General features: G+C 52.1%; 1 protein-coding gene across 1 annotated transcript in view; it reads right to left on the bottom strand.

Moving 5' to 3' along the window:
- Positions 1-27491, bottom strand: part of KCNC1 (potassium voltage-gated channel subfamily C member 1) — a 48155-nt gene that overhangs the window by 9810 nt on the left and 10854 nt on the right. The window contains exon 2 of the mRNA XM_010370146.2: positions 656-1589. Within this exon, the coding sequence (XP_010368448.1) occupies positions 656-1589 (934 nt within the window). The remainder of the gene's footprint in view (positions 1-655; positions 1590-27491) is intronic.

The following is a 27491-nucleotide window of genomic DNA, read 5'->3' as shown; positions in this document are numbered from 1 at the left end:
TTGGTTCGGCATGCTATGGGGTAAGTAAGCTTGTCACGGAGGGCTACAGGTGTCTCCTGGGAAGGATCTCGAGCTGGGCAGCCCGAATCAGGGCAGGAATTCTACTCAGCTATGGAGACAGGCTCTGCTGGGGGTGAGAACCCTTGCTCCTGCCTTTGCAAGGGACCCTCCTGCCCAGATCCCATGCACCATCTCTGCCGTCTACACAGCCTGAAGGGAGCTGTGGTAAGGACCAGATCAAAGGCTGTCTGGCATTTCCAAATCACACCCGCCCCCGCCCTGTCCCAACACCGGGTCAGTGGCCTGAGTCAGAGCCTCACGCGGGACTCCTGCCCCGCGGAGCAGAGCCCCCCGGCTCCTGCTAAGTTAGTCCTCAGCAACCTGGCGGGCCGCGTTGTCTCTTCAGAACATCAGGAGACCAACCGCGTCAACCTCCTTACCCAGGGGCACCAGTGAGGTTCCTCTAGCAGGCTCTCGCCTTCTGAATTTGGCCGCCCAGCATCTCCCGGGGCCCTCAGGCTCCACACCTCGAGACTGAGTGCGGGGTCCGGGGTCACCCACGGAACTAAGGAAGCAGTCTGACTGGATCTGGAATCATCGCTACAAGGGGCGGAGGTGAAAGGTCAGATCGACATGCCTCTAAGAGGTTTCCTACCTGCTCTGTTAATTTCTAAAATTTCTTCCTGGGCCAGCGGACATGTGTCACTCTGAGTACTGTGGTGTGGAGAGTTTACGACAGATTTACAATAATTGGGAGATCCCAGCTGCGGTGGCCGCGGAATATGCTTCTTTTTTTTCTTTGGTAGTTTCTGCTTAGCCATGGCTAAGGAGTAATACATCCCGAAATTGTTCACGATGACGGGCACGGGCATGGCGATGGTGAGCACACCCGCCAGTGCGCAGAGGGCCCCCACCAGCATGCCGGACCACGTCTGCGGGTACATGTCTCCGTAGCCCAGGGTCGTCATGGTGACCACGGCCCACCAGAAGCCGATGGGGATGTTCTTAAAGTGCGTGTGCTCACTGGCGCTGGGGTCATTGGGCTGTGCCCCTATCCTCTCGGCGTAGTAGATCATGGTGGCGAAGATCAGCACGCCCAGGGCCAGGAAGATGATGAGCAGCAGGAACTCGTTGGTGCTGGCGCGGAGCGTGTGGCCCAGGACCCGCAGGCCCACAAAGTGGCGGGTCAGCTTAAAGATACGCAGAATGCGCACGAAGCGGACGACGCGCAGGAAGCCCAGCACGTCCTTGGCAGCCTTGGAGGACAGGCCGCTCAGCCCAACCTCCAGGTAGAAGGGCAGGATAGCCACAAAGTCAATGATGTTGAGCGAGTTCTTGATGAACTCTACCTTGTTGGGGCAGAAGACAACACGCATGAGGAACTCGAAGGTGAACCAGACCACACAGACGCCCTCGATGTAGGTGAGGAAGGCCTCCGTCTCCGCCTCCCGGTAGTAGCGCACTTGCGTGCCATTGCGAACGTTCTCGATCTCCGTCTTGTTCACGATGGGGTTGAAGCGCTCGTGGGTCTCCAGGCAGAAGGTGGTGATGGAGACCAGGATGAAGAAGAGGGAAGCGAAGGCCACATACTGTGGGGATAAAGACACAGTGTCAGGGGGAGGCCCACCCAGAGTGGAGAAGCCTGGGTTGCCTCTGTCCAGTCCCAGGGCCAGGCTGGGAGACATGCCTGCACTAGGCCCCCTACATCACAACGTGCCACATTTCTCTCCTCAGGGCACGGGGGGCCTGCACGACCGCCAGGGCAGGCTCTAAAACCCTCCTACTCCGTCTCCCATGCTCTCTTCTTCCCCCTATTGATGTTCTCTTCTTTCCCTATTGCCAGCTAAATGTGGAAGCCCCAAGAACCAGCCTAACTACAGAGGGAAGGAGCTTGGGTCCCTGAAAACAAAGACATCAGCCAAATACCCACATTGAACTGTTACCTGAGTGGGAAATAAACTTCCATTGTGTTCAGCCACTGTGATTTGGAGCTGATTGGTTAAGGAATTTAGCTACACCCTGCCCAATAAAAGTGACCCAGCCTGCTGGGGCTGAAGCTTGCAAAGAAATAAGAGGGGATAGCTAGAGTGGAATGAAGCCCCTCAGAGGCCAGATCTCCATTTGTTCTCCCAACTCCAGGCTCATTGCTGCTTTTTCATGAGTCTGTACCTCCCTCATGTGGTCTCTTTCAGGTTCTATCCTGCCTAGAACTGAAAAAATTGTATGTCTTCCCCATGGTCTTAGACAGATTTTTAAAATGTACCCCCTCTCTCTGTCTTCCTAGGAACTTGCACCACAACATGGTAATGAATTCCCTGTCCTTGGATAGAGGCTGAAAGATCTTTTGTGAGAGCGACTGTTTGAGGGTTCAGGCATCAGGAGAATTGCACCAGGGATCCCCAAAGGCACCATAACCCGTAGGCTATACTTGACTCCTTTCCAGCCCTAGGGTAAGGGTGTGAGTGGGAGGGAGGAAGAAGCTGCTAGAGGCCTGGGGCTTCCCAAACGTGTGGGCTCCTACTCTCTCAGACAGCACCAGTGAAAAGGAATGCCTGTCCAGAACCACCTGCTCTGGCCCTGGGCCCCCTGCAAAAAGGTTCGGGAGACCTTTTGGTTTGGTTTGGAGGTCTCATCTACTGACCCCCTGGGCTTCTCTAGCCTGCAGCAGGCATGGGTACTGAGGAGACAGAATCGAACAGCTTTCTGAGTTTCAAATCCTCCTGTTCAGACTGGATCCTGGGGCAAGGTCTCTTTTCACAGTCTCCTGCCAGGCCCACCGGGACTCTAACATGCTGTGCCCTCCCTTAGCCCTGCCCTGGGCGGATGGGCCCCTGCCAGTCAGCCCTCTCTCAGGGGCCCAGATAGTCACTCCTGCCTGCATGTCCTCACTGCACCCTACTCCTCTGGGTTCCCCTTCTCCCTACCTAGCCATGGCCAAAGCAGTGCCATCTCCAGGAGGCAGCTCTGGGCTACAGTCTGTAAGGGGTGACACCTTTGTTCTCTGACCTGCCCTCATAGATCACTTGGAGGAGGGCCGAGGTTGCATCCTGTGTCAGCAGCAGGAGGCAGCTATGCTGCCACTAGGGGCCTCCTTGTTTGCAGTGATGCCCCTCCCCCACCCAGGGGGGTGCCCTGGAAGTCCCAGAACAGTCTTGTTTGGATTAACCGTGGTCACAGGGCCTGACACTCAACCTGGCAGGGATCTGGGAACCAAGAAATATGTGGACCTTCCAAACCACATTCTGTGTTGGGGGAAGTTGGGAGCAAAGGGAAGCGACAAAGCTGGCACCGCAGAATGACGGAGTGAGAGCAGTCTGTAGACACCACATGCTACGAATGGGGAGCTGAGGTCCAGAAACAGGAAGAGATCTGCCTAAGCTATGCCAAGGGGACACTATTAGTCCCATTGGTTCTAGAGCATTGTGCAATTTTCAGAAAACTGTCTCCTGAGCCACTATCAAGTGTGGTCCATATGCATCCTTCCTTCCATCCATCTGTCCCTCCTTTCTGTTTTTAAATTTTATTTATTTATTTATTTATTTATTTATTTATTTATTTAATTTATTTATTTATATTTTGTAGAGATAGGGTCTCCCTATGTTGTCCAGGCTGGTTTTGAACTCCTGGCTTCGGGCGAGCCTCCAGCCTTGACTGCCCCAAGTGCTGGGATTACAGGCAAGAGCCACCCCACCTGGCCTATCCCTTCTTTCTTTCACTAGCGCATCATCCTCCCTTCCTCCTTTCCTCTCTCCCTCCCTGCCATCCATTCATCCTTTCTTAAATCCATTCATGCACTCATCCATCCACTCATCCTCCCTCCCTTCTTTTCTCTCTCCCTCCCTCCCTTCTTTCCTTCTATACATCCATTCATTCTTTTTCCCTTCCCTCCTTTTTTGTTTTTCTTTCTCTCCCTCCCTCTTTCCTGTGTCCCTCCCTCCCTCCCTCCCTTCCATCCATCCATGCACCTATCCATCCATTCCTCACAAGGCACCAAGTTCTGCCTCGCACAGAGTTGAATAAGGCCTCGATCCAGCCTCAGGGAGCTCCCTACCTAGCTCAGGTGAAGGATACGTTCAGAGACAAGTACAATGCAGTGGACTGAAAAGCTGAATCCTCAGCCTTATTAACCAGAGGAGGCTGGAAAAAGGTCAGAGTGATTTGTGTGCACTTGAGAGAGGCAGGGTAGAGGTTTAAAGCCATGACTTCCAGATCCAGAAAGACCAGACCTGGGGCACCACAGAGGTAGACCAGGAAAGCAACGTGGAAGCAACAGGAAGAGGCCACCACTCTGGCTGCAAGTTTAATGAGCTCCAGAGCTCTCTCCATCACCAGAGTCGCCAAGGCTCTTGGAGCTAAAACACACATCCTGGTCTGCTGGGTATCTGGCTTCAGATCCCCCCTAGAAGGCCCCATCCTGGAGGTTGGTGTTCACAGCCCAGAGACTCCCTGAGGGCAGGGCAGGCCCCCCAGCTGCACCCCCTGCCCTGGCCTTTGTATGAGAGGAGAGGAACAAGCACACTGTGGGTGACCGAACGGTGCCAAGAGGCAGGGCCCATTACACACTTGGCACTCAATCCTGGCTGGAGGCCGGAGGCACCTCCCCTCCTCACTGCCCCACATCAGCCAGGACATCCCCTTCCCAAACCGCCCCCGACATCCATTCTCCACTGTACCCTTTGTTCATATGGGACGCTCTCCGGGCAGGGTCACTGCCATCAATGCATGTTTTAGACTTCAGTCTGGCTACCAGAGGGTGCTGTCAACTGGAATCCCAGCTCTGCCCATGCAGCCCACAAAGAAAGCCCAAATTTCCCAGCCTGGCACATGAGGCTCTCCACGCCCTGGCCTCATTTAATTTCCCAGGGTCCTCTCCCTGCATGCACCCAACATTCTTGCCATGTGCACACCTCTGCCATTTCTGACCATAGAGTGTCTCCCCACCTCTGTGGTTTTGTACCTGCTGTTCCTTCTGCTGGAGAGTGCTCCCGTCAGTCTCTGTCTGGAAATATCCCATTCATCCTTCAGGACCCTACTAAGTGGACCTTCCCCTGAGGTGAGGCTCCCCTTCACAGCCGTGGCCCACAGGAGGCAGCAACTGAAGGGAATCCCCCAGGAGTCTCTAAATGCACCCTAGGGAGGCAGCAAGCCCATCTCCAACTCCGGCTCTTTAGTGCCTGGGGAGGTTCACGGGAACAGCCCAGAGAGGGCACTGATGTCCCAGGAGCCTGGTAACTTCCAGGCGCCCCCACGGGCCTCAGAGCTCTCATCTCAAGTGCTTCTCTCAGTTCAGATCCCTATCGGAAAACTCAGGCCTTATAAGATTAGGGTAAAAAGTCTTTGTTTCTCAGGGATCAATGGACAGCCTGTCTAGATTCTTTCCTCTCTGGGCCCCAGTGCCCAAGGAGTGGAGGATGAGGAGCAGGCAGCAAAAGCCAGGTCCAATTGCAAAGACCCTTTCCCCAGAGAGAGTCAGTAGAGGTGGAGGCCAGGCCTCTCGCCCTGCTCAGGCTCCCTGGGTGCCTGCCTTCCTGTCCTCTGCTACTGTGAGGCCTGATTTTCTCTGTTACAGGCAGAGCCCCAGCAACATCAAATCCCAAGGGACCCCTAGAGGGTTGCGGGGGAAGATGCCCCAGCCTGCTCAGACCCCAGTGTCCTCCTAAGTCTCGACCAGTAGGAGGTCAGCCACAGGCACAGCTGGAGCGAGAGAACGAAGCCCGAGGTCCCTTGTGTCCGTTCTCCAGGGCTGGCTGTGCATAAGAAGGAGAGAGGAAAAAGCTCCCAAAGCTTGAGGACCTACTATGCACCTTCAGTCCTCACACCATCTTGGTGAGACAGGGTCATATCCCCATTGTGTCAAGGAGGAAATGCAGGTACAGGGAGGTTTGGGGACTAAGCCAAGGTTTTAAAGCTCATGATGAGGCTGAGACTTGGACCCAGGTGTTTTTCTTTGGTTTTTGTTTTTGTTTTTGAGATGGAGACTTGCTCTGTCACACAGGCTGGAGTGCAGGGGCATGATCTTGGCTCACTGCAACCTCCGCCTCCTGGGTTCCCACCTCAGCTTCCCAAGTAGCTAGGATTATAAGCTTGCACCACCACACCTGGCTTTTTTTTTTTTTTTTTTTTTTTTTTTTAAAGACAGAGTCTCATTCTGTCACCCAGGCTGGAGTGCAATGGTGCAATCTCGGCTCACACTGCAACCTCTGCCTCCTGGGTTCAAGCGATTCTCCACCTCAGCCTCCTGAGTAGATGGGACTACATGTGCCCGCCACCACGCCTGGCTAATTTTGTGTGTGTGTGTGTGTTTTAGTAGAGATGGGGTTTCATCATGTTGGCCAGGCTGGTCTCGAACCCCTGATCTCAGGTGATTCACCCGACTAGGCCTCCCAAGTGTATTGAGCTCTAGAACCTAAGCTCTTGCCTCCAGAGTCGCCAAAGCTCCTGGAGCTAAAAATGCAGCCCCACCCACTGGAGAGCTACCCCCGATTGTGTCTAAATGGCTCTGTCTAGGAGCTTAACAGGCACAGCCCAGAATCCCTAAGAGCAGGTTGTGCCTATCCCCAGTGATAGAGCAGGGTTACCTGGATCCAAAGACTGGAGCCAGCCACATCTAAATGCTTCTTAGGCCTCATTGCCCAGAATCTGCTAGCAACTGGGGCAAGAGCAGCCCCTTGGGTGGGGACACTGCCCCTATCTAGCAAGGTATAATGTCAACAGCAGAGGGACCCTCTGCCTAGTAAGCTTCAGAAAAGCCTATGTGGCAACCCTGGGCTGTCATCCCCGGGGCTGTAGGGTCACAGGCAAGAGTAGGGGGCTGCTTCCCATATGAGATATCTGCTTCCCAATCCAAGCCACCTAGAGACATGGAAGAGTAACCCACAGACCACAAATACACACAGTGACCCAAAGCAAACGTCTCATCCACTACCTAAGCACAGACACTGTGCACATGGCACACAAACTACAACAATGTCCCCACCACACAGTAAACACAGGAGCCCAGATAGCAATTGCAAAGACACATCGCCACACACCACCAGAAACACTCGGGTGCTACACTGCAAGGCGCACACACGCACCACTCGTGCATACACACTCGGCACACACAGACGATGCAGCAGAGGTAACAGCACAGCATACACACTGTGAGCACATGCAGGCCCCGGCTGTGCCCCGGCAGCTCCCTGCAGACCTCTCTCTCCCAACCCCAGGTGTAACTGACTCAGTGTCTGTCCCCTTCCCACAGGACAGGCAGCTCCAGCCCACCTTGCCTCTGCCTCCTCTGCCTTCCTTGCTCAGGCTGCCATCTCCTGGATTTCCCGACCCTAGGCTGTGCCCATCACCCGTGGGCATCCTGATTTTGTGTGACCTGCCAGACTGTCTCCCTTCTACATGCCATGCCTACAGCAGCTGAGTCCCACCACACCCAGGATCCAGGCCTGCTGGGAGGCCAGTCTCTCCTGGGCTGCTGGTCTGACAGGGGGAACAGAGGGAGCTCTGCTGGGCATTCCTCAGGCAACTGTCACCCAGCCTCGCCATGGCAGTTGCCACCCTGTAGAATTTCAAGACAACACAGGCGAGATCGTCTGACAATGCGGCATAAACCCAAGCTGGTAGTTTCTGGCGTTTTTTTTTCCCCCAAAACCAAATCACAAACCATGAGAGACCCACCAATTGTGTTCTAGAAAGTGGTCGCCATGGCAACAGAGCAAGGCATCCCATTTCTATGGTAACCAGGGCGGTGAAGCTGTTGGCTGTAAAGTCAGACAAACCTACTAACGATCTGTTGACTTAAGAAAATGTTTTATAAATCACCAAGTTATTTTTATCATAACCCCACCCCTGAAACCATAAATCAGAAAGGCAATTTACTATCTATTAAAATGACCAATATGTGCCATGACTTTCATTTATGAATTATTTATGCCACAGTCATCTTTAGAAAATTGTGCTTGCCTTTCGGATCGGAGCTGTTCAGGGGTTCACCTTGGGGAGCTGTGTTCATGCAGTCTGGCGTTTCAGGAACAAGGCGATGGCTGTAATGTGGTGCAGGGACCAACATTCCGGTGCAGCTGCTCACTTGCTGTGTGGCCTTGGCGAGTTCCTTCCCCTCTCTGGGCCTCAGTTTCATCATGGGTACAGTGAGGGTTGGATTGGTCCTCTCTGAGGATTCTGAGGCAGGGCAGGGCTGCAGGCACTGGGGGCATGTGATAGCTAATCAGGGGAGCCCTGGCTGACATCCAGGCCCCAGGCCCCCAGAGGCTTCAGGTCAGTTTTTCCGCCTAATTAAATCTGCCCAGCGGGGGTGTGCAGCCTTTGAGTTAATCCACGCGGAGTCAGTGATGCAGAGCAGGCGGGATGGCCAATTGTCCTAAATAAATTGTCAGTTGAGTTGGGTTTAGAAACTGAATTAGCCTCATCTGGACTTCCGCGGGCCGAAAATGCCCACAGTGTGCTGGGCCAGCTGGGGGCTGGGAGGGAGGGCAGGGAGGAAATGGGATGGTTAGGGGTCCAGTCCCTTTTTGTTCTGTCAGTAAATGCCTGCACCATCAGGCCCAGGAGGCCTGGCCCCTGAGCGCGGTGTATGGGTGTCAGATGCTGCACCGGCACAGGGGGCAGTGGACGGGAGGAGCTCCCCAGGGTGCTCCGTGGAGGGTGTGAGTAGAGTGTGTGTGAGCATGTTCTAGGAACACGGCTGTGTGGCAGCCTGCTTGGGGAAGTCTGCGCTGCGGGGAGTGTTAGGGAGGTGGGCAGTGTCAGTGTGGGATAGGTGTGTCCTGTCTACATGACCTGACTCTAGGCCTGTGCACGAGTTTTGTGTAAATGGTTGCTACATGTGCTATATGTGATTCATGTGTATGTGTAGTGGACATCCATGGGGTGTGTTTGTATGTGGACATGTATGGGGTGTGTGGGGAACACATATGGAGTGTTTGCATGTGTGTATGGAGGCAGGTATGAGTGGTATGTGTGAGTGTGTGTATGGAGCTTAGTGTGGTTTGTCGTGTGTGTTTATGTGTGTGCGTGTATGGTGCTATGGTGTGGTATGTGTGTTTGTATGGAGACGTGTGTGGGGTGGTGTGTGTGTGTATGGGACTATGTGTGGTGTGTGATGTGTGGTGTGTATGTATATGTGTGTCTACGCGGCTATGTGTGGTTTTGTTGTGTGTGTATATGGGGCTATATGTGGTTTGTGGGGTATGTGTATCTATGGAGATATGTGGGGTGGTGTGTGCGGGGCTACGCAAGTGTAGGTGTGTGCATGTGTGGGGTGCTGTGTGGGGGTGTGTGTGGGCGTGTATATGTGCATGTGTGTGGGGTGGTGTGTGGGGGTCTGTGTGTGTGTATTGCTGTGTGGTGTGGTGTGGGGGTTTGTGTGTGGGTGTGGGTGTGTACATGTGCATGTGTGTGGTGTGGGGGTGTGTGTGGGTGCATGTATATGAGCATGTGTGGGGTGGTGTGTGGGGATCGGTGTGTGGGTGTGTATTGTGTGTGTGGGGTGCTGTGTGGGGGTCTGTTGTGGGTGTGTATATGTGCATGTGTGTGGGGGTCTGTGTGCGTGTGTATTGCATGTGTGGTGTGGTGTGGGGGTTTGTGAGTGGGTGTGTATTGCGTGTGTGGGGTGGTGTGGGGGTGTGTGTGGGTTTGGGTGTGTATATGTGCATGTGGGGGGGGCTGGGGGTCTGTGTGTGTGTATTGTATGTGTGGGGTGGTGTGGGGGTTTGTGAGTGGGTGTGTATTGCGTGTGTGGGGTGGTGTGGGGGTGTGTGTGGGTTTGGGTGTGTATATGTGCATGTGGGGGGGGCTGGGGGTCTGTGTGTGTGTATTGTATGTGTGGGGTGGTGTGGGGGTTTGTGAGTGGGTGTGTATTGCGTGTGTGGGGTGGTGTGGGGGTGTGTGTGGGTTTGGGTGTGTATATGTGCATGTGGGGGGGCTGGGGGTCTGTGTGTGTGTATTGCGTGTGTGGGGTGGTGTGGGGGTGTGTGTGGGTTTGGGTGTGTATATGTGCATGTGGGGGGGCTGAGGGTCTGTGTGTGTGTATTGCATGTGTGGGGTGGTGTGGGGGTTTGTGAGTGGGTGTGTATTGCGTGTGTGGGGTGGTGTGGGGGTGTGTGTGGGTTTGGGTGTGTATATGTGCATGTGGGGGGGCTGGGGGTCTGTGTGTGTGTATTGCGTGTGTGGGGTGGTGTGGGGGTGTGTGTGGGTTTGGGTGTGTATATGTGCATGTGGGGGGGGCTGGGGGGCTGTGTGTGTGTATTGCATGTGTGGGGTGGTGTGGGGGTTTGTCAGTGGGTGTGTATTGCGTGTGTGGGGTGGTGTGGGGGTGTGTGTGGGTTTGGGTGTGTATATGTGCATGTGGGGGGGCTGAGGGTCTGTGTGTGTGTATTGCATGTGTGGGGTGGTGTGGGGGTTTGTGAGTGGGTGTGTATTGCGTGTGTGGTGTGGTGTGGGGGTTTGTGAGTGGGTGTGTGTATTGTGTGCGTGGGGTGGTGTGGGGGCGTGTGGGGGTGTGTATATGTGCATATGTGGAGTGGTGTGTGGGGGTCTGTGGGTGTGGGTGTGTATTGTGTGTGTGGTGTGGTGTGTGTGTGTGTGTATGTGCATGTGTGCTGTGGTGTGGGGGTGTGTGGGTGTGGGTGTGTATATGTGCATATGTGGGGTGGTGTGGGGGGGTCTGTGTGGGTGTGTGTTGCGTGTGGGGTGGTGTGGGGGTCTGTGCGTGGGTGTGGGTGTGTGCATTGCGTGTGTGGGGAGTGTGTTGGGGGGTGCTGTGCATGGGTGTCAGTGTGTGCATGTGCGTGTATGGGCCATCTCCCAGGGAACCAGGGTCTGGCTGGGCACTCTGGGCACGTGTTCTCAGAGCTGAGACTCAACCCAAGGCCCTGACCATTTTCCATGCCAGAGATGGTCACTCCTTCATTAGCCCAGGGGTGTGCCCCTTTCCCTGGGACTGTCCTGGACCCGGAGGAAGGTGATAGGCAGAGTGAGGGGCTGAGCCGGCCCAGCTCAGGAGTCCCCTGCATCTCCACACTGACACTTTCCATCCCAGGATTCAATCTGAGAAGGGGAAGAGCCTGGGCCAGAAAAGGCAGCGCCCCGGCCTCAGGGAGCGCAGATAGCCAAAGAGACAATGGCCCACCTCACTGAATTCATTCTCTGGACCGTACACCTGGGTCATATCCAGAAAGAGTCCCCACAACAGCTGGGCTGGCCCATCCTGAGGTGGCAGGGGTTCCCATGGTACTTTCATCCCAAGATGCATATATTTGTTTTGGAAGTTGAAACATATAAAATGCACACATCCTGAAATGGTATTTCTTCCTGTATCCGCACACGTCTTACATCGGTGGCACCTTGGGCTTGTGGAAACCTGGTCATTAGAAGCCCAGAGCACTGATGGAGGAGGTCCTCAGAGGAGGTTGCAAAAGCTGCCTGGTGGGTGGGAATGGAGAGACAGAGGCGCAGCGCGGGGAGGGAGCAGCCCAGGGGTGCAGAACACTCAGCAGGATCAGAGAGGGGAACCACGTTCTCCAGGAGCATCAGCAGTGTGGCAATTTCCTCATCAAGTCTTGGCTCAGGCAGTATCCCTCCAGCCCTCCAGGCCCCTCTGATCCCTCAGGCCCACCTGCCTTCGAGATCCAGTCAAAGCAGCTGGAGTCCCATCAGAGGAGGCAGGGGCTGGAGCAGAAACGGCAGGACCGTGACATCACACCCGCCTGCATTTTAGGCCTGACTCAACCAGGTGACCGTAGTCAAGTCACTGTCCCTTTCCGAGCCTTCATTGTCTGCCTCCCAGTGGTTGTAACAGTGAGTTGAAATAATACATAGAGAGCAAGAAGGAAGTGTTCAGACACACTGCTGAGCCCCCACACAGAGCCTCTCACCTTGAAGCTCCGGTGGACCCTCCCGCCCTGGTCCTGTCCAAAGGTTTAGGATCAGAGCGTCTCTGATGTAGAAAAGCCTAGAATCTTCTAGTCATGGAATGGGAACTGCTAAGCTGAGAGGTGCCTGGGAGTTTAAGGCACAAAACGCTACCATTGTCCTTCAGAGACCTGTCCCTTCCCATGCTCAGCCCATGCAGTGTGAGTGAGGCTGAGCTTGGCCCAGCAGCAGGTGACCAACGTCCAGTGATGGCCAACCCTTGTCCTGCAGTAAAAGTGGGGAGGGTGTCCCTGAGGAGACAGCCTCAGAGGGATCCCATGGGATGGGGCTGGAGGAGCTATCTCTGGATTTAGCAACAAGGAGGCCCTGGTGGGGGCTAAACCCATGCCCCCGGAAGAGTGGTAAGGAGAGCTGGAAGTAAGAACCCTTCCCTGGAGGTGGTTGGTGGGGAACAAAAGAGGCAGGAGTGGGCAGAGGCTGGTGTGATGGGCAGGATGGCAGGGGAGCGAGAGTGCTGGGGAAAGTGACTGAGGGGAGATCCAAGCACAGAGCCCAGAGACTCTGGCTCAGTAGTTACGGGTGGGAACAGAAATTCACCTTTAATTTGTGCCCCACGTGGCTCTGATGCCACCAGCCAATCCTCACATTTCGGATCCATGGGGCCAGAGGAGACCCACATGCTAGGTAGGTCTGATGCATAATGGACCACTGTAGGTGCTGGGAAGTAGGTGGAAGGAAGGGAGGCCTGGACTTGGCTTCAGAGGCCTGAGTTTGAATCCCAGCTCAGCCACGAACCATATGACTATGGGCTAGTAGCCTCTTGGAGATGCAGTTCCATCATTCTTAAAATGGGGACAGTAATAACACACCCCAGGAAGTAAGACAACATTGAGGGGTGTGAAGGAAAAGGCCAGGTGCCTAGGACTTCCCCAGATCCAGGGCAAAATCCCAAGACTGCTGGCTCCCTTGCACACTGGCATTCTGGGAGCTGGTCGAGGCGGCCCTGCACAAACATCAAATATCCAAACACAGAATTTTGTTTTTGTTTTTCACAAATTACCAAGAGGTGAGGGAGGTGGGAAGGTGAGCAGAGCAATAGTTAAAGGGAGAAATGTGTTCGGTTTTAGGCCTTTCTCTCTAATTCTTTATGCTTCTGCTACCACTTGCCTGTTAAGGGAGCAGGAGCCAAGGACAGCCTGGTGGGAACCGCCGGTGCGGCGCACAGCCAGCTTCCTGTGGACGAGGCCATGTGTGTCCAAGACCCAGTCCTGTGGCCTCCAGTCAGTGAGAGACATGGTCCTCGAGGTGAGGGGGACTTCCTGTCCCCATGCTTGCAGGGTTTTCCACGTGGACTCCTGCCTGCCTCAGGGCTCAGGAGGGAAAGGACACCCAAGGTCACACGATGAGTGGGGCTCAAGCCAGAGCTGCCTACTTTCCCGCCTAACTCTGGTAACAAGAAGAGAGATGACAACAGGTTCCTGAGTCTTGGGCAGGCCCTGCTTCCAGGGCTTTCCATGCACTGTCCCGTTTAAACCCCATGCCAGCCCAGTGCGGTGTTATCACGTCACTCTCTAGATGAGGAGCTGCGATTCAGAGGGATAGAATCTTGCCTGAGGTCTCAGCACTGGATCAGTCTCACTGTCCTCGGGAGCAATGGACTTCATCACCTTTCATAAGCCCCCTAAGCGGCAGGCAGTGCGTGCACAGGCCCCACCACACGAGGTGGCATGGAGGTGCCCTGGTAGCCGGATCTGGCGACTCTGACCTTTCTTGGCCACCAGCAGGTACAGAGGGCCCTAGGGGAGGCCTTAGGGAGTGTGGTGTGCTGTCCCACAGTGCCCCCTGCAGTCCCACAGGCCAGGAAGCCTGAGTGTTGGCTCCCAGAAGGACCAATCGGGAGCCCATATCGCACCTGCTCCTGTGGACTGAGAGTTCCTCCTGGAGAGCAGACAGTAAATAAACACTGTCTAATGGGGGTCTCCTCTCACCTTCTCCCATTAGCATCTTAGACTTGGAGGAATACCAGGATCCCACGTGGGAAATTCCTCTTGCGTTTCAGGGCTTAGAACAAGCAGGTGTCTCCTAGTACGCCTGTCTGCATTTCTGTTAGTAAATGATGAGTCATAAAACCCTTCACATTTTCTCTTTTGCTATGACTGCCAGGGAGCTCGGCTAAATTTAGTGCTCAATTCTAGGAGAATCCTTTACCTGGGTTTGGGGTATAGCTATTTCTTTTCTTCATTATACTACATGTATTTTTTCTTCTTTATTTTTAAGAGTTCTGTTGTAGGTGTGTCTTAGGTGCCTCAAACATTTTTTTGAGAAAGCCACAGATTGGAATAAGAAATACGTGAATAAGATTCCCAGATTAGGCAGTGAGTAGGAAGGCGCTCCATATAGGATATGCAGACATGCCTCGTTTGACTGCGTTTTGCTTTATTGCATTTCACAGATATTGCAATTTTTTTTCAAATTCAAGTTTGTGGCAACCCGTGCTATTTTCCCAACAGCATATGCTCACTTTGTGTCTCTGTGTCATATTTTGGTTATTCTAGCAATGTTTCCAATTGTCATTATTATTATATCTGTTGTGGTGACCTGTGATCATTCATCTCTGATGCTACTATTGTAATTGTTTTGGGGCACCGCAAATCACACCCGTATAAGATGGCAAACTTAATTGATAAATGTTATCTGTGTTCTGACTGGCCATTCTCCCATCTCTCTCTCCTCAGGCCTCTCTGTTCCCTGAGACACAACAATATATTGCAGTTAGGCAAATTAATAACCCTACAATGGTCTCTAAGTGGTCTAGTGAAAGGAAGAGTTTCATGTCTCTCACATTAAATCAAAAGCTAGAAATGATTATGCTTAGTGAGGAAGGCATGTCGAAAGCTGAGACAGGCCAAAAGCTAGGCCTCTTGCATCAAACAGTCAGCCAAGTTTGAATAATGCAAAAGAAAAGTTCTAAAAGGAAATTGAAAGTGCTACTCCAGTGGACACATGAATGATAAGAAAGCAAAACAGCTTTACTACTGACAGAAAGTTTTAGTGATCTGGATAGAAGATGAAACCAGCCACAGCATTCCCTTAAGCCAAAGCCTAATCCAGAGCAAGGCTCTAACTCTCTTTAATTCTAGGAAGGCTAAGACAGGTGAGAAAGCTGCAGAAGAAAAGTCTGAAGCTAGCAGAAGTTGGTTCATGAGGTTTAAGGAAAGTAGCTCTCTCCATAACATAAAAGTGCAAGGTGAAGCAGCAAATGCTGATAGAGAAGGAGAAGCTGCAGCAAGTTATCCAGAAGATCTAGCTAAGATCACTGATGAAAGTGACTACACCAAACAACATATTTTCAATGCAGATTAAACAGCCTTCTATTGGAACAAGATGCCATCGAGGGTTTTCATAGCTAGAGAGAAGAAGTCGATGCCTGGCTTCAAAGCTTCAAAGGACAGGCTGACTCTCTGGTTAAGGGCTAATGCAGCTGGTGATTTTAAGTTGAAGCCAATAGTCATGATTCTGAAAGTCCCAGAGCCCTTAAGAATCAGACTAAATCTACTCTGCCTGTGCTCTAGAAATGGAACAACAAAGCCTGGATGATAGCACATCTGTTTAGAGTATGGTTTACTGAATATTTTAAGCCCACTGTTGAGACCTACTGTTCAGAAAAAAATGATTCCTTTCAAAATATTTTATTGCTCATTGACAATGCACCTGAGAGCTCTGATAGAGATGTACAAGGAGATGAATGTTGTTCTCCTGCCAGCTAACTCAATATCCATTCTGAAGCCCATGGACCAAGGAGTCATTTTGACTTTCAAGTCATATTCTTTAAGAAATACATTTCATAAGGCTATAGCTTCCATAGATAGTGATTCCTCTGATCAATCTGTGCAAAGTCAATTGAAACCTTCTGGAAAGAATTTACCATTCTAGATGTCACCAAGAACATTTGTGATTCATGGGAGGAGGTCAAAATAGCAATATTAACAGGAGTTTGAAAGGAGTTGATTCCAATTCTCATGAATGACTTTAATGGGTTCAAGACTCCAGTGGAGGAAGTCACTGCAGATGTGGTGAAAATAGCAAGAGAGCTAGAATTAGAAGTAGAGCCTAAAGATGTGACTGAATTGCTGCAATCTCATGATCAAACTTGAACAGATGAGGAGTTGCTTCTTATGGATAAGCAAAGAAAGTGGTTTCTTGAGATGGAATATATTCCTGGTGAAGATGCTATAAACATTGTTAAAATGACAACAAAGGATTTAGAATATTCCATAAACTCAGCTGATAAAGCAGCAGCAGGGTTTGAGAGGACTGACTCCAGTTTTGAAAGAAGTTCTACTGTGGATGGAATGCTGTCAAACAGCATCACATGCTACAGAAAAATCTTTTGTGCAGAGGAGAGTCAATTGATGCAGCAAACTTCTTTGTTGTCTTACTTTACAAAATTGCTATGTCCACCCAACCTTCAGCAATCACCATGCTGATCAGTCAGCAGCCATCAACACTGAGGCAAGACCCTCTACCAGCAAAAAGATTATGACTCACTGAAGGCTCATATGATTGTTAGCATTTTAAAGCAATAAAGTATTTTTTAAAAAATTAAGATGTGTACTTTTTTAGACATAATGCTATTGCACAATTAATAGTGTACAGTATAGTATAAATATAACTTTTATATGCTCTGAGAAACCAAAAAATATGTGACTTGCTGTATTGCGATATTTACTTTATTGCTGCAGTCTGGAACTAAGCCCACAATATCACCGAGGTATGCCTGTATAGTCCTCTCAGGGGGGCAGTTCAATGATCTCATCTGCAGTGACCCTGAACCGGATGTCTCTGTTGGTCACCAACAGTTATGGGAAGCTCACGAGGCCATTAATTCTGTCTTTGAACCGGTCTGAGAGACATGCATTTATTTCTCATGTAAGTCAACCTCCTGTCTCATTTTCCAGGCAATCACAGGTCTGCCCCTCTGGGGTCACCAGAAGACACCTGCTCCTCTTCCTTCCTGTGATGGCCCTGCCTATACCTGCAGATAAGCCTCAGGACATGTCCCTGAGACATCCTTCCTCAGGCTTCCTTCACCCTCTCTTCCTTGCACCATCTCCCCTGACTTGCTTCAGAGTCTGCTTTTGTTCGTCACCCACTGTGTGTGGCTAAATGGATGGCACATTTTACCCTTTTTAATCTTCATAACCACCTTGGCCATAGGAGTATTTACATTTGTTGAGCTTCGCTGTCCTCTGCTATACAGTAATAATAGCATGCTCACCAGAGGTCAAGCACTTTACAAACATTATCTCATTTATCTTTAAAAGCTTCTCCAAGGAAGCCATTATTTTCTCCATTTTGCAGATTAAAAAACTGAGGTTCAGAGTGGTTAAGACGTGCAAAAATCTCTCACATAGCTCGAAAGTGTTAGGAGGGCTTTGAAACCAGGTCTCTCTGACTCCAAAACCACTATGCTCTTATTACTTCCACGTACAAATCTTTCTCACATCACCCCCAGGTAGTCCTGGGAGAAAGATGTTTATCTTCCCATTATGATGACAATAGGCTCAGCCCTCTTCAGTTTATAGCATATCTTCATGTTTTGGATCTTATATGTACAACATACACACACACACACACACACACACACACACCAACTGGGCCATCAGCAGGACAGTCTTGATGGCTTCCATTTGGTAGATGAGAAAATGGAGGCTCCAACCTCCATGGAGGAGCTAGGAATGGAGTCCACTTGGAATTCACTAGGAAATTTCCCTCCTGTGCCCACTTGTGTGTTTGTATTGAGTCAAGGGTCCTGACTCCCAGTAGGTATGTACATGCATGCGTGTGTGTGTGTGTGTGTGTGTGTGTGTGTGTTTGTGTGTGTGTGTGTTTGGAGGGAAGGGAATAAAAATGACTCAGGGAGGGTAATGAACACAACCCAGGTGGGACCACAGTTGACTGCCCACCTGCGTCCCTCCAACGAATATTTACATCTTACTCCAGGCCTATACAGGGTACTTGGTACAGGGTGAGCAAAAACAGCCACATCTTCTAGGGGGAGGAGTAGGATAGGGGGACATTGACATTTATCAATTAACCATACAAGCAAATATGTACCTATGTGAGGTGACAGGGGCATCAAGGGGAACGCACAGGCATTTGGTGAGCCTTTAACAGCAAGTCTTGAGGTTAGAGTGGCTTCCAGGAGGAAGTGACAATTGTGCAGAGGTTGGAAGGATGCATAAGAATCAACTACGGAAGTACAAGGTGCAAGGAAGCACATTCTAGGCAGAGAGAAGGGGAGCACTGCTCAGGTCTCATGTTCCTGACTCACCAGCAGCATCTGATGCCACTGATCCCTCCCTCCTTCTTCTTGTACATCGTGGGACTGCACAGCCTCTGGATTTTCTTCCTACCTCTCTGGCTGCTCCTTCTTAGTGTCCTTTGCCAACTCCTCTCCCCAGTCTCTAACTACCCTGGAGCTCAGTCCTTGCTCCTCTTCTTCATCTACACTCACATCCTTAGTGGTTAACCCAGTTTTATGACTTAAAGTCTACCATCATTCAAATGCCCATAAACAGCACACTCTCAAAGGCTTATCCCCAGCCCAGCCCTTCCCCTGAACTCAGGACTCCAGCATCCAACTCCCTGGCATCTCCAGATGGAATTCTACCAGCTCTTTCAAACTTAACACGTCAACTGAACTCCTGTGCCACCCCCACCCCCTGCAGCCTCTCCATCTCATGAGAGAGTGTCTCCATCCTTCCAGGACATTCTTGCCAAAAACCTTGGAGTCATCCTTGACACATCTCTTTCTGTCACATCTCACATTTAAACTGTAAGGAAATCCTGGTGGCTCTGCTTGAAAAATAGACCCAGCATCTGAGCCCTTCCCATCACTGCTTTGACCACCCATGTCCCAGTCATCATCCTTTCCCCCAGGGGCATGGTGATAGACCAGTATCTTAACTAGTCTAACAGGTTCCAACATTCCTGGTGCGCTAGGACTGTTTTCAACACAGCTTTTAAAACATGCATCTAACTGTGTCATTTCTCTGCTCAGAATCCTGCACTGGTGCGCTATTTCTCTCAGAGGAGAAGCAAAGGTCTTCTCAATGACTTGCAGATCCGACTTGATCTGGTCATCCATTATCTCCCCAAACTTCTTCCTACTACCATCGCCTTCACATCTGCCTCCTCAAACATGTTCCTCAAATATGTCAGACATACGCCTGCCCCACGCTCTTGCACAGGCTGTTCCTTCTGCCTATAATGCCTTTCCCCAGGTGCCCGTATGGCTTATCCCTTCACTGCCTCATGGCACCCCAGTAGGGTGCTTCTGACCACCCTATTTCAAGTCTCAACCAACACTTCCAGTAAGGAAAATCTGGTTTTCCTTAATCTGCTGTTCCCCCCAGCACAGATCATCTAACATGCCATCTTTCCTCAGCTTTATCAAGGTATAATTTACGTACAAGAAAATAAGAAAATTGATGTTTAGAGTGGTTAAGATGTGCAAGAAAACCCCACATAGCTCAGAAGTGGCAGCAGGATTTGAAATCAGGTCTCTGTTGTAAGTATCCAGTTGGTTTCGTGTTGGCATTGACACTATCTAATTTACTTGGTGTTCATGTTTGTTGTTTGACTCTCTTCCCCCTCTAGAATGTAAGGTCCATGAAGTGGCTGAATCTGAGGGTCAGGGTGGCCCTGCCTCGAAGGCCCAGCCAAATACTCCAACTAGCAGGGGAAAGGAGGCCCCTTCCCCAGGAAATGGGGAGCACGAGCACAGCTTTTCGCTGTGGAAAGAAGGTCGTGGACATGGGTCCCGTGTCCACTCGCCTCACTCCCTCTAGTTGCATAATGGGCACAATGGTTTACTCCCTGCAGCCTCCTTCAGAAGTGAGCCCCCGGCTGGTGCTCACTGCCCCTTGTCAACATGGGTAGTCACTGATTCAATGATATCACATCTGCGTCTACACTGGCAATGTACACAATCGTTGATTTCAGAGTTGCATTTCCATGGGCACTGACCACACTAACAGCAGATCTACACTGGTAAAAAGATAATCTCCATCCACCAATCTGTGACTCAGCTAGCCACAGACATGATCACTAATCATTCAGCTATGCTCTCATTGGCAACAGGCATCCTTGATCTTTGCAAAGAGTGTTTATTACACTGGCAGTGGGCACAGTGATTGAGAGCAGATCCGTATCTACACTGGCAATGAGTGCATTCATTGAAAGCAGACTCATGTCTACACTGGCAGCAGGCACAATCACTTTCAGCTCCTTGACAATAGGCACAGTCAGTGAACAAAGACCTGAATCTCCACCAGCCATGAACATGAGTGACGCATGTCATTCATGGAGAGTACGCACAAGGTCACAGAGTTCCTTTCCAGAGAGGCGTAGATACATCCTTCCCTCCCAGCAGGCAGGCCAGCTGAAGGCGCTCATGATGGAGTCCAACAGCCTGAGTCCTGTCTACAGGGCAGAACTGGCACTGGATTGTGGAATTCAAAACCTGGATGCGGGCACTGGAGTGGCGAATCTGGAATCTGGGCATCGGAATTGGAATCTGGGACACATGGTGAGGAGATGAGACCATGTCTATTCCCAGCGTCTTGAGATCACTCAAGGTGAGGAGAGACTCAGGCTGTGTGACTCCCATTGCCACCCGCCCCCTCCCCACCCCCCACGCCGGGGCCTGGCCCAGCCAGCCTGGGCTTAAAAAAGCACCAGGAAATGTCAGTTTCTTTTTGAAGAGGTGCAATGGGAGGAGATGGCCCAGGCAGTTTAGCGGCTGGTTTCTTCAAAGGTCGGAAACAGTGACAGGACCTTCAAATCCTGAAGCTTGTTTTGTACCCAGGCTAGACCCAAGCCCCTTCTCTGGTAGATGGAACCCTGCCTAGTGCCGGCCAGAGGCCCCAGCCTGACTGACAGCTTAGCCAGGGATCTGACTGATGCGTGACTGCATGATTGCTGTGTCTGTCCAAGCCGCGACCAGGACTTGAGCAGCCTGAGCAGTCTCCAGGCTCCAGACTCCAGCTGCCTAGGGCTCAGGGGCTGCAGCTTGACCAGGCACCACCTGGTATGCTAGGCCACTGTGCTAGGATGGCTCAAGGTGGCAGCCCTGGGCTCCGGCCACTGACTGCTGACTGGCATGGGACAATGCCTGCTCCCTGTTGCCTCTCTGCACTGCCATTTATCCATCTGCAAAATGAGGGGTGTCCCAGACACTTTCGGGTTCCTGTTCTATCTCTGGAAACCCTGTGTTACCCACAAGAACATCAAGATCTTATCAGAGACACAGCCTGCATGCAAGTTAAGAGAGGGTGAATTCCTCCTGAAAAAAGAAAGCTCTGAGGACCTCCAGCCACCCGTCTATGCAGCTTTCATTCATTTGTTCATTCATTCCATCATCAAATATCTACTGAATGCCTATTATGCACCAGGCACTACTTTTCACAACCATCTCCAGAAATAAGAGTGCAGAACTGGGCACACAGTAGGTACGCAACAGTAGTGATGAAGGCAGCTACCATGTACTGACACATTCTGAGCCAGGCCTATTCTAAGCACTCTGACATGCCCCCATCTTATTCACCTTTACGCCACTGGTCCACACGGTGGCCACCACCCCAATTTTATAAAGAAGGAAACTGAGGCTCAGAGAGGTTAAGTTGCTCATGGTCATACAACTAGGAAGTGAGGGAGGTAGAATTTGAAACCCAATTTTGTCTGACACCAGAACACATGCACTTAACCACTCTACTGGCCCCTAACAAACATGTATTGAATTAACGAGTAAATAAGTGATAAAGCTTTGCATTGGTGCAAGTATGCATTCATGTGTGTGCAAGGCCATGGGTTTGCATGAGGGTGGGGAGCCTGTGTGTGCAGATGTCTGTGTGTTTGCATGTGGAGCTTTTTTTATGGGAAGACGTTCCCTTGTTGTCTTAGTCTTGTGTGTGCTGGAGCTATACTTAGCTGCAGCCGTGACTGTAATGAGCAGTTAGCGGCACACCAGGCACTCTCATTGGGACCTGGTTTCCCAGGGAGATCGCCGGGCCAGTGTATGTGTGTAGGGGGGTGCAGCTTGGTGCTGGGGAATGCTAGATCAGGGCTTTGGAGGGAGCCTGGAGCTCACAGTGCTGTGCCTTGTGCAAATGGAGAGACATCTCCAGCTGGAAGAATCTGCTCCAGGCCAGAAGCATCTAAGCATCCAGGCTCCACCAAGCTCAACATTGGCCACCTATGCCTGTGGTCCCTTCACTGGTCCATTAGGCAATTAGAACTAAAGGCTTGGAGTTCATGGCTAACGTCTGGGGGTTGATAGCAAAAAGCAGTGGGAAGATGGTCGATCCTGGTATACCTGAGCCAGGGTCTCCTGCGGCCTCAGGAGGGCCCCCTCCTCAGCACCCACTCTGCAGCTGGTGAAGCTGCACTGTCTCCTTGAACACACCCTGCCTGAGCTATCAGAGGTTCTCACTCACCAAGGCTGGGGACCTGAGGAGGAAGAGAGACCTCCCTACTCTGGAGCAGACTGAAACCACAGACTGTCTCGTACAACCTGGGGTTCAAAGGGCAATCTCCCACTCACTGACTGCCCTTCAGGCTTCGGCCAGAGGAAGGTCTGGAAAACCACAGGTCCTGAGGGCTTGCCAGCTGCATGGCTCTGCCTGGAACTCTTTCCAGCCTGGTCCTGTTTCTCTGCCATCAGGGACTCTCACCTTTGAGAGTGGGCCAGTCTCTCAGCCCAGTCTCTGTCCCCAGCTCCCAGCTCTCTCACTCCACAAACACCACAAACTATCCCACCTCCTGCATCTGGCAATCCCACTTTCTGCACACATGTGCTGGGTCACTCCACCCAGCCTACTACCCTGAAGTCCATGCTTCCGAGTCCCATTGTCCAGGATACGTTCATCCTGTGAGAGGTGGGACATCTGCTTTGAAGGCATGCAAGGAGAAACATATCCATGGTCCTCCATCCATCCTTCTCATCCATTTGTTTACCCATCCACTGACTCACCCAGCTGTGTCTGCTTCAATCCATATGTCCCTCCTTCCATCCACTCACCTGTATCCATCTACATATCCATCTTTTTATCCATTCTTTCATCCATTCGTCCATTACTCATCTGTCCCTCCCACTACCTCATTTTTAACCATAGAACCACAGCATACCAGAGCCAGGAGGAACACTGGCATGGCTCTAGCTGAACTTCTTGATTTATTTTCAAAACAGGACCTGGGATTGAATCCTTCTTCTACCACTTGCTAACTGGATGGTCTTGGACAAATAAATGAATCTCTCTGGGAGTCATTTTTCCCTCATCAATAAGAGGGGTGTACTACCTAACCCTTCCACCTCACAGGGTTGGTGTGGGGCACATGGCTTTAGCAAAGATCAATTGATTCCCTATTGTATAACAGGCACTACTATTGCCTAAGCTGACCCTTGTCCTCCAAGAGGTTGTGGTTGAGTCTGAGAGACACAGAACCATAGGTCAGTGGATCAAGGGCCTTAAGTCAGACAGAAAAGGTTTTCTGGAAGCATGAAGGGCAGAGCAGGCTCTTCCAGGATGTAGAGGGTGTCAGGAAAGGCTCTCTAAAGGAGGAGCCATCAGAGCTGGCCTAGCAGGATGCATCCATTTCAGAAATGCAGAGGAGGAGGAGTGGGCATTCTCAGTGGAGGCAATGGAATAAGCAAAGGCAGAGGGGCAGGGAGCCGGAGTACGTTGGGAATGGATCATGCACACTGGGGCCCCGGGTGATCTGGAATAGCAGGGTGGGTGGGGCTCCCAAGGGTCACATCACAGGCTTTGGAAAGGGCTGGGGACATGGAAAGTCTCAGCAAGCCGGCACAAACCACTGTGATTCCTAAATTCCAGGCTTTTACTCCAATCCTCAGGCTGCCAGACAGGAAAAAAATATCTGCTTGGTGACAGCCAGGCCTCGGGAGACACGATTCCTGCCGCCTAGAAGGGAAGCCAGCGCCTGGTATTTCTGACCTTTGTGCCTCTAAATATATCATTAGTGACGGTGGCTTCTGGCCCTGAGGTTGTGGGGCAACCGGCTGAGGCTTCTACAGCCTCCCTCCCTGCCTCTGTGGCTCAGCCAGGGCCTCCTTATACCCTGAAAAATCCAAACCCAGGAACAGCTGACAATGGCACCCCAGGTCACCAGATCCAGCCCTTGGCAAGTGTCTCCCTTGTGCCAGGCACGGTGCTGGGGCCTTTGCCCCTCTGAGACCCACCACAGCCTGTGAAGTACAAACTATCATCCCATTTTACACACGAGGAAACTAAGGCTCAGGCAGACACCACCCGCCTCAGTCCACACTGAGGCAGAGGAAGGATCAGAACCCAGGCCTAGCAAGGCCCAAAGGCCTGTGCCTTCTCCTCTAGCCTGTCCCCTCCCTACACTCCCCTTGCACTTGAGATGGTGGCCTCTTCCTGCACGTGGCACTGAGAACTGTATTTTCTCCCTAATGTTCTTTCTGCCTCTGGTCTGACGGATTCTCCTAACACACCAGAGAGGCTGGTGATGCCATTATGCACACTTTATAGATGAAGAAGCTGAGCCCAAAAAGGCAAGACTGCTCCAGGTGTGGGGGCTGAACAGGGGTCGGGGCAGAACCACCCACGGCAGCTTGCAGGGAGCGCACTGCATAGCACTGGCCCTCAGCAGATGACAGCCACACACGTGGGTTTACAAGGCCCAGCCCTCTCCCCTCAGCCCAGGGCTCCAGCTCTCGCTCCAGGTGGCCCAGCAGGTGGCTGTGTTCCTCACTGCTGCTCAGAGAGCCCCTGAGGCTGAGCATCAAACACTCATCTCTAAGTGGCGAGACACTGGCCCTGGTGGGTGGCTGCAGCCTGAGGTGTGTTCACTACCTTGCTCTGGTGATAAGGCCCAAGGAAGTCATGTTCTTCTGCCCCACCACCTATGTGGGCAGAGAAGGTTCCCAGGGAGCCACCTGGCAGGGCTGGGTCCCCATCGAAGCCTCCCCAGGTATGGCAGCTCCCTTGTCAGGCATTAGATTCATATTCTCAGACCCTCCCAGGTGGGGTGAGGCGAGTGTCTGCAGAGCATCCTACAAAGATGCCTCATCTGCAAGAGGTGTGAGTGATCCTGGGCATCACGTGCGCACCAATGCGCGCAGTGCAGTGAGCCGGAGGGCCTTCCGTGACTTCTCTCATTGCCTTCTCACAGCAGCCCTTTGAAGTAGGGACTCTCTTTATCCCCTCTTTATAGCTGAGGTGACTGAGACTTACTAAGGTCACACAGCTAAGAACTAGCAGACCCAGGATTGGGCCCCGGCAGTCTGGCTCCCATGTGGCCTGTGCCCATGCCACTAGCCATCTTCTCCTGGCACACCTGCAATGAGAACCCTGTGAGCACCACGGAGGCCTGTGTGACTGGAAAGAATTCACATGATCTCTCCCCGGCAGGGCCCCTGACCCTCTGGCTCTCTCACCAACTTCTCTTCAGCCCTACACCCAGCTCAGAGAACTGCCTGTCCCCCAGCATGGTGGCAACCATGTATGGGAACCACCATCTCCTGCTGGGTACCGCTGGCCTTCAGGAAGAGGACAGAGGCCCCTCATTACGGCCAGGCAGGAGCCTCCTCCATGCAGGCCCACCCTGTGCAGGCCCCTGTGGCTGCAGGAGGGGAGCAGAGGGCAGTGCGAACTGAGCTCGGCCTTGCCCTGGGCTGGAACACTCAGGGAACCCATGGGGCAGGCCCCAGCAGGAGCAGACCCCACTGTCAGGAGCCAGTGGGGTTCTGGGTAGCTCGACTCTTTCTTTGCATGTTTTAGGGGTGGATTTTTCTTTCTTTTTAAAATTCTTTTATTTTAGATTTAAGGGGTACATGTGCTTGTTTGTTACATGGGCGTTACATGCATAATGGTGGGTATGGGGGCGCCCAGGGTGCCCATCACTCAAATATTGGACATTGCACCCAGTAGTTAATTTTTCAACTGTCACCCCCCTCCTAGCCTCCCTTCTTTGGAGTCCCCAGAGTCCATTTTCTCCATCTTTCTGTCTGTGTGGAACAAGCACCACCCCTTCTGATATACCACTGTCCTATGGCTCCCAGCCCAGCCCCAGCTACGCCTCCTCACTGTACCTTGAACCCTGGGCACACAGCTGCTCAGGGCTTTTGCACATCTCACTTCCTCTGCTCCCCAGATGTCATGTGGCCTCCTTCCTCACCTTCTTCAATCTTTGCTGAAATACGACCTGTGCTCACAGTGAGGTCTTCCCTGCCACACAAGTTAAAACTGCCCACTCCAGCGTGCCCTGGGCTCCTGCCTCTGTCACATCCTGCCCAGCTAGAATATAAGAACTTGAGGGCAGGGATTTTTGGTGGTTTTGTTGTTTGCCCTATTCCCAGCTTCTGAAGCAGCACCTGTCACATAGTAGATGCTCAATAAATACTTGTTGGCTGGATGGATGAATTGGTGCTGACAGCAGTCCCTGGCAGGGAAATGGTTCACGGACTGTGCTTATGTGCAAAGTGGGAGTGTGGGGAGAGGAGTTGTGTACTTTCTGTGCTGCACTGGGGAAGGAAGAGGTGAGGTGAGTGGCATCGTGAGCAGGGGTGCCAGAGCCAGGCTGCCAGGCCAACAGGGAAGGGCTGGGGCTGGCCAGGGTGGAAGGGGCATCCAACGCCCTGCAGAGGCTCAAGAGAAAGCTTCATTTTGCTGCCATGGCTCACACTGAGGCAGCATCTGAGCCTGACCCAGTGAGGCTGGCTCCTGAGCCCCCCTGAGCTCAGCTGTCTGGGGCTGCCCCAGCTAATATTAGCTCATCCCAACCCAGGCTGGCGTCGGCCTGGCGGAGCAGCCCAGCTTCAGAGTGGGCACCGCCCATGGGCACCCAACAGGAGCCCCCGGCCTTAGCCCCCAGGTTCCTCCCTGTGCCTGAGCAACCCCTTTAAAGAGGAGATGTTCCAATGACCTGAGCTGTAAAGCATGGCCTCCGCCCGCCAGCCCTACCACACTGGCACACTTGTCGGCATCTGAGGTCCCTGTGCTTGGCTCCCAACCAAGGCCTGATGTCAGCGGCCCTCCCTCCCTCTCCCCGATAGGCGGAAGTTCCATCATCCTCTCTCTCATACCCTGCCACACCTGTGGATGGAGGAAGAGCATGGACAAGTGGCCCATGACCACAGATGGGGAGACTGAGGCTCACAGGGGCTGTGACCTGCCCAGGACACACAGGGAGCTCAGGAGAACCAGTGAGAATCCATGCCTGACTCCCAGGGTGACACCTCTGAAGTCTGCCCCTGGGAGACAGACTGGAAGAAGGGGCCCCAGGGGCCACGGTAGGTGAGGTGACTCCTAGGAGAAGCATTTGGCAGTAGAGCCAGCTGCTAAAAGAAGGAAACAGGTGGGTAACAGGTGACAATTTGAATCTCGCAGGACTGAAAGCTGGTAAAAAGATGATGGAATGCACAACAATTAAGCACTTACTATGTTCTGGGTTCTGGGCTAAGGGCTTAACACATTGGATCCTCCCAACTTCCCTACGAGTCAGGTGCTATTAATATCCCTCTTTGGAGGCACAGACAGGTTAGGAAACTTATCTAAGGTCACACA

The sequence above is a fragment of the Rhinopithecus roxellana genome, chromosome 15 (assembly GCF_007565055.1).
Source record: "Rhinopithecus roxellana isolate Shanxi Qingling chromosome 15, ASM756505v1, whole genome shotgun sequence".
NCBI lineage: Eukaryota > Metazoa > Chordata > Mammalia > Primates > Cercopithecidae > Rhinopithecus > Rhinopithecus roxellana.
Note: the sequence above shows the minus strand (reverse complement) of the source record. Positions and strands in the feature narration are given on the sequence as shown.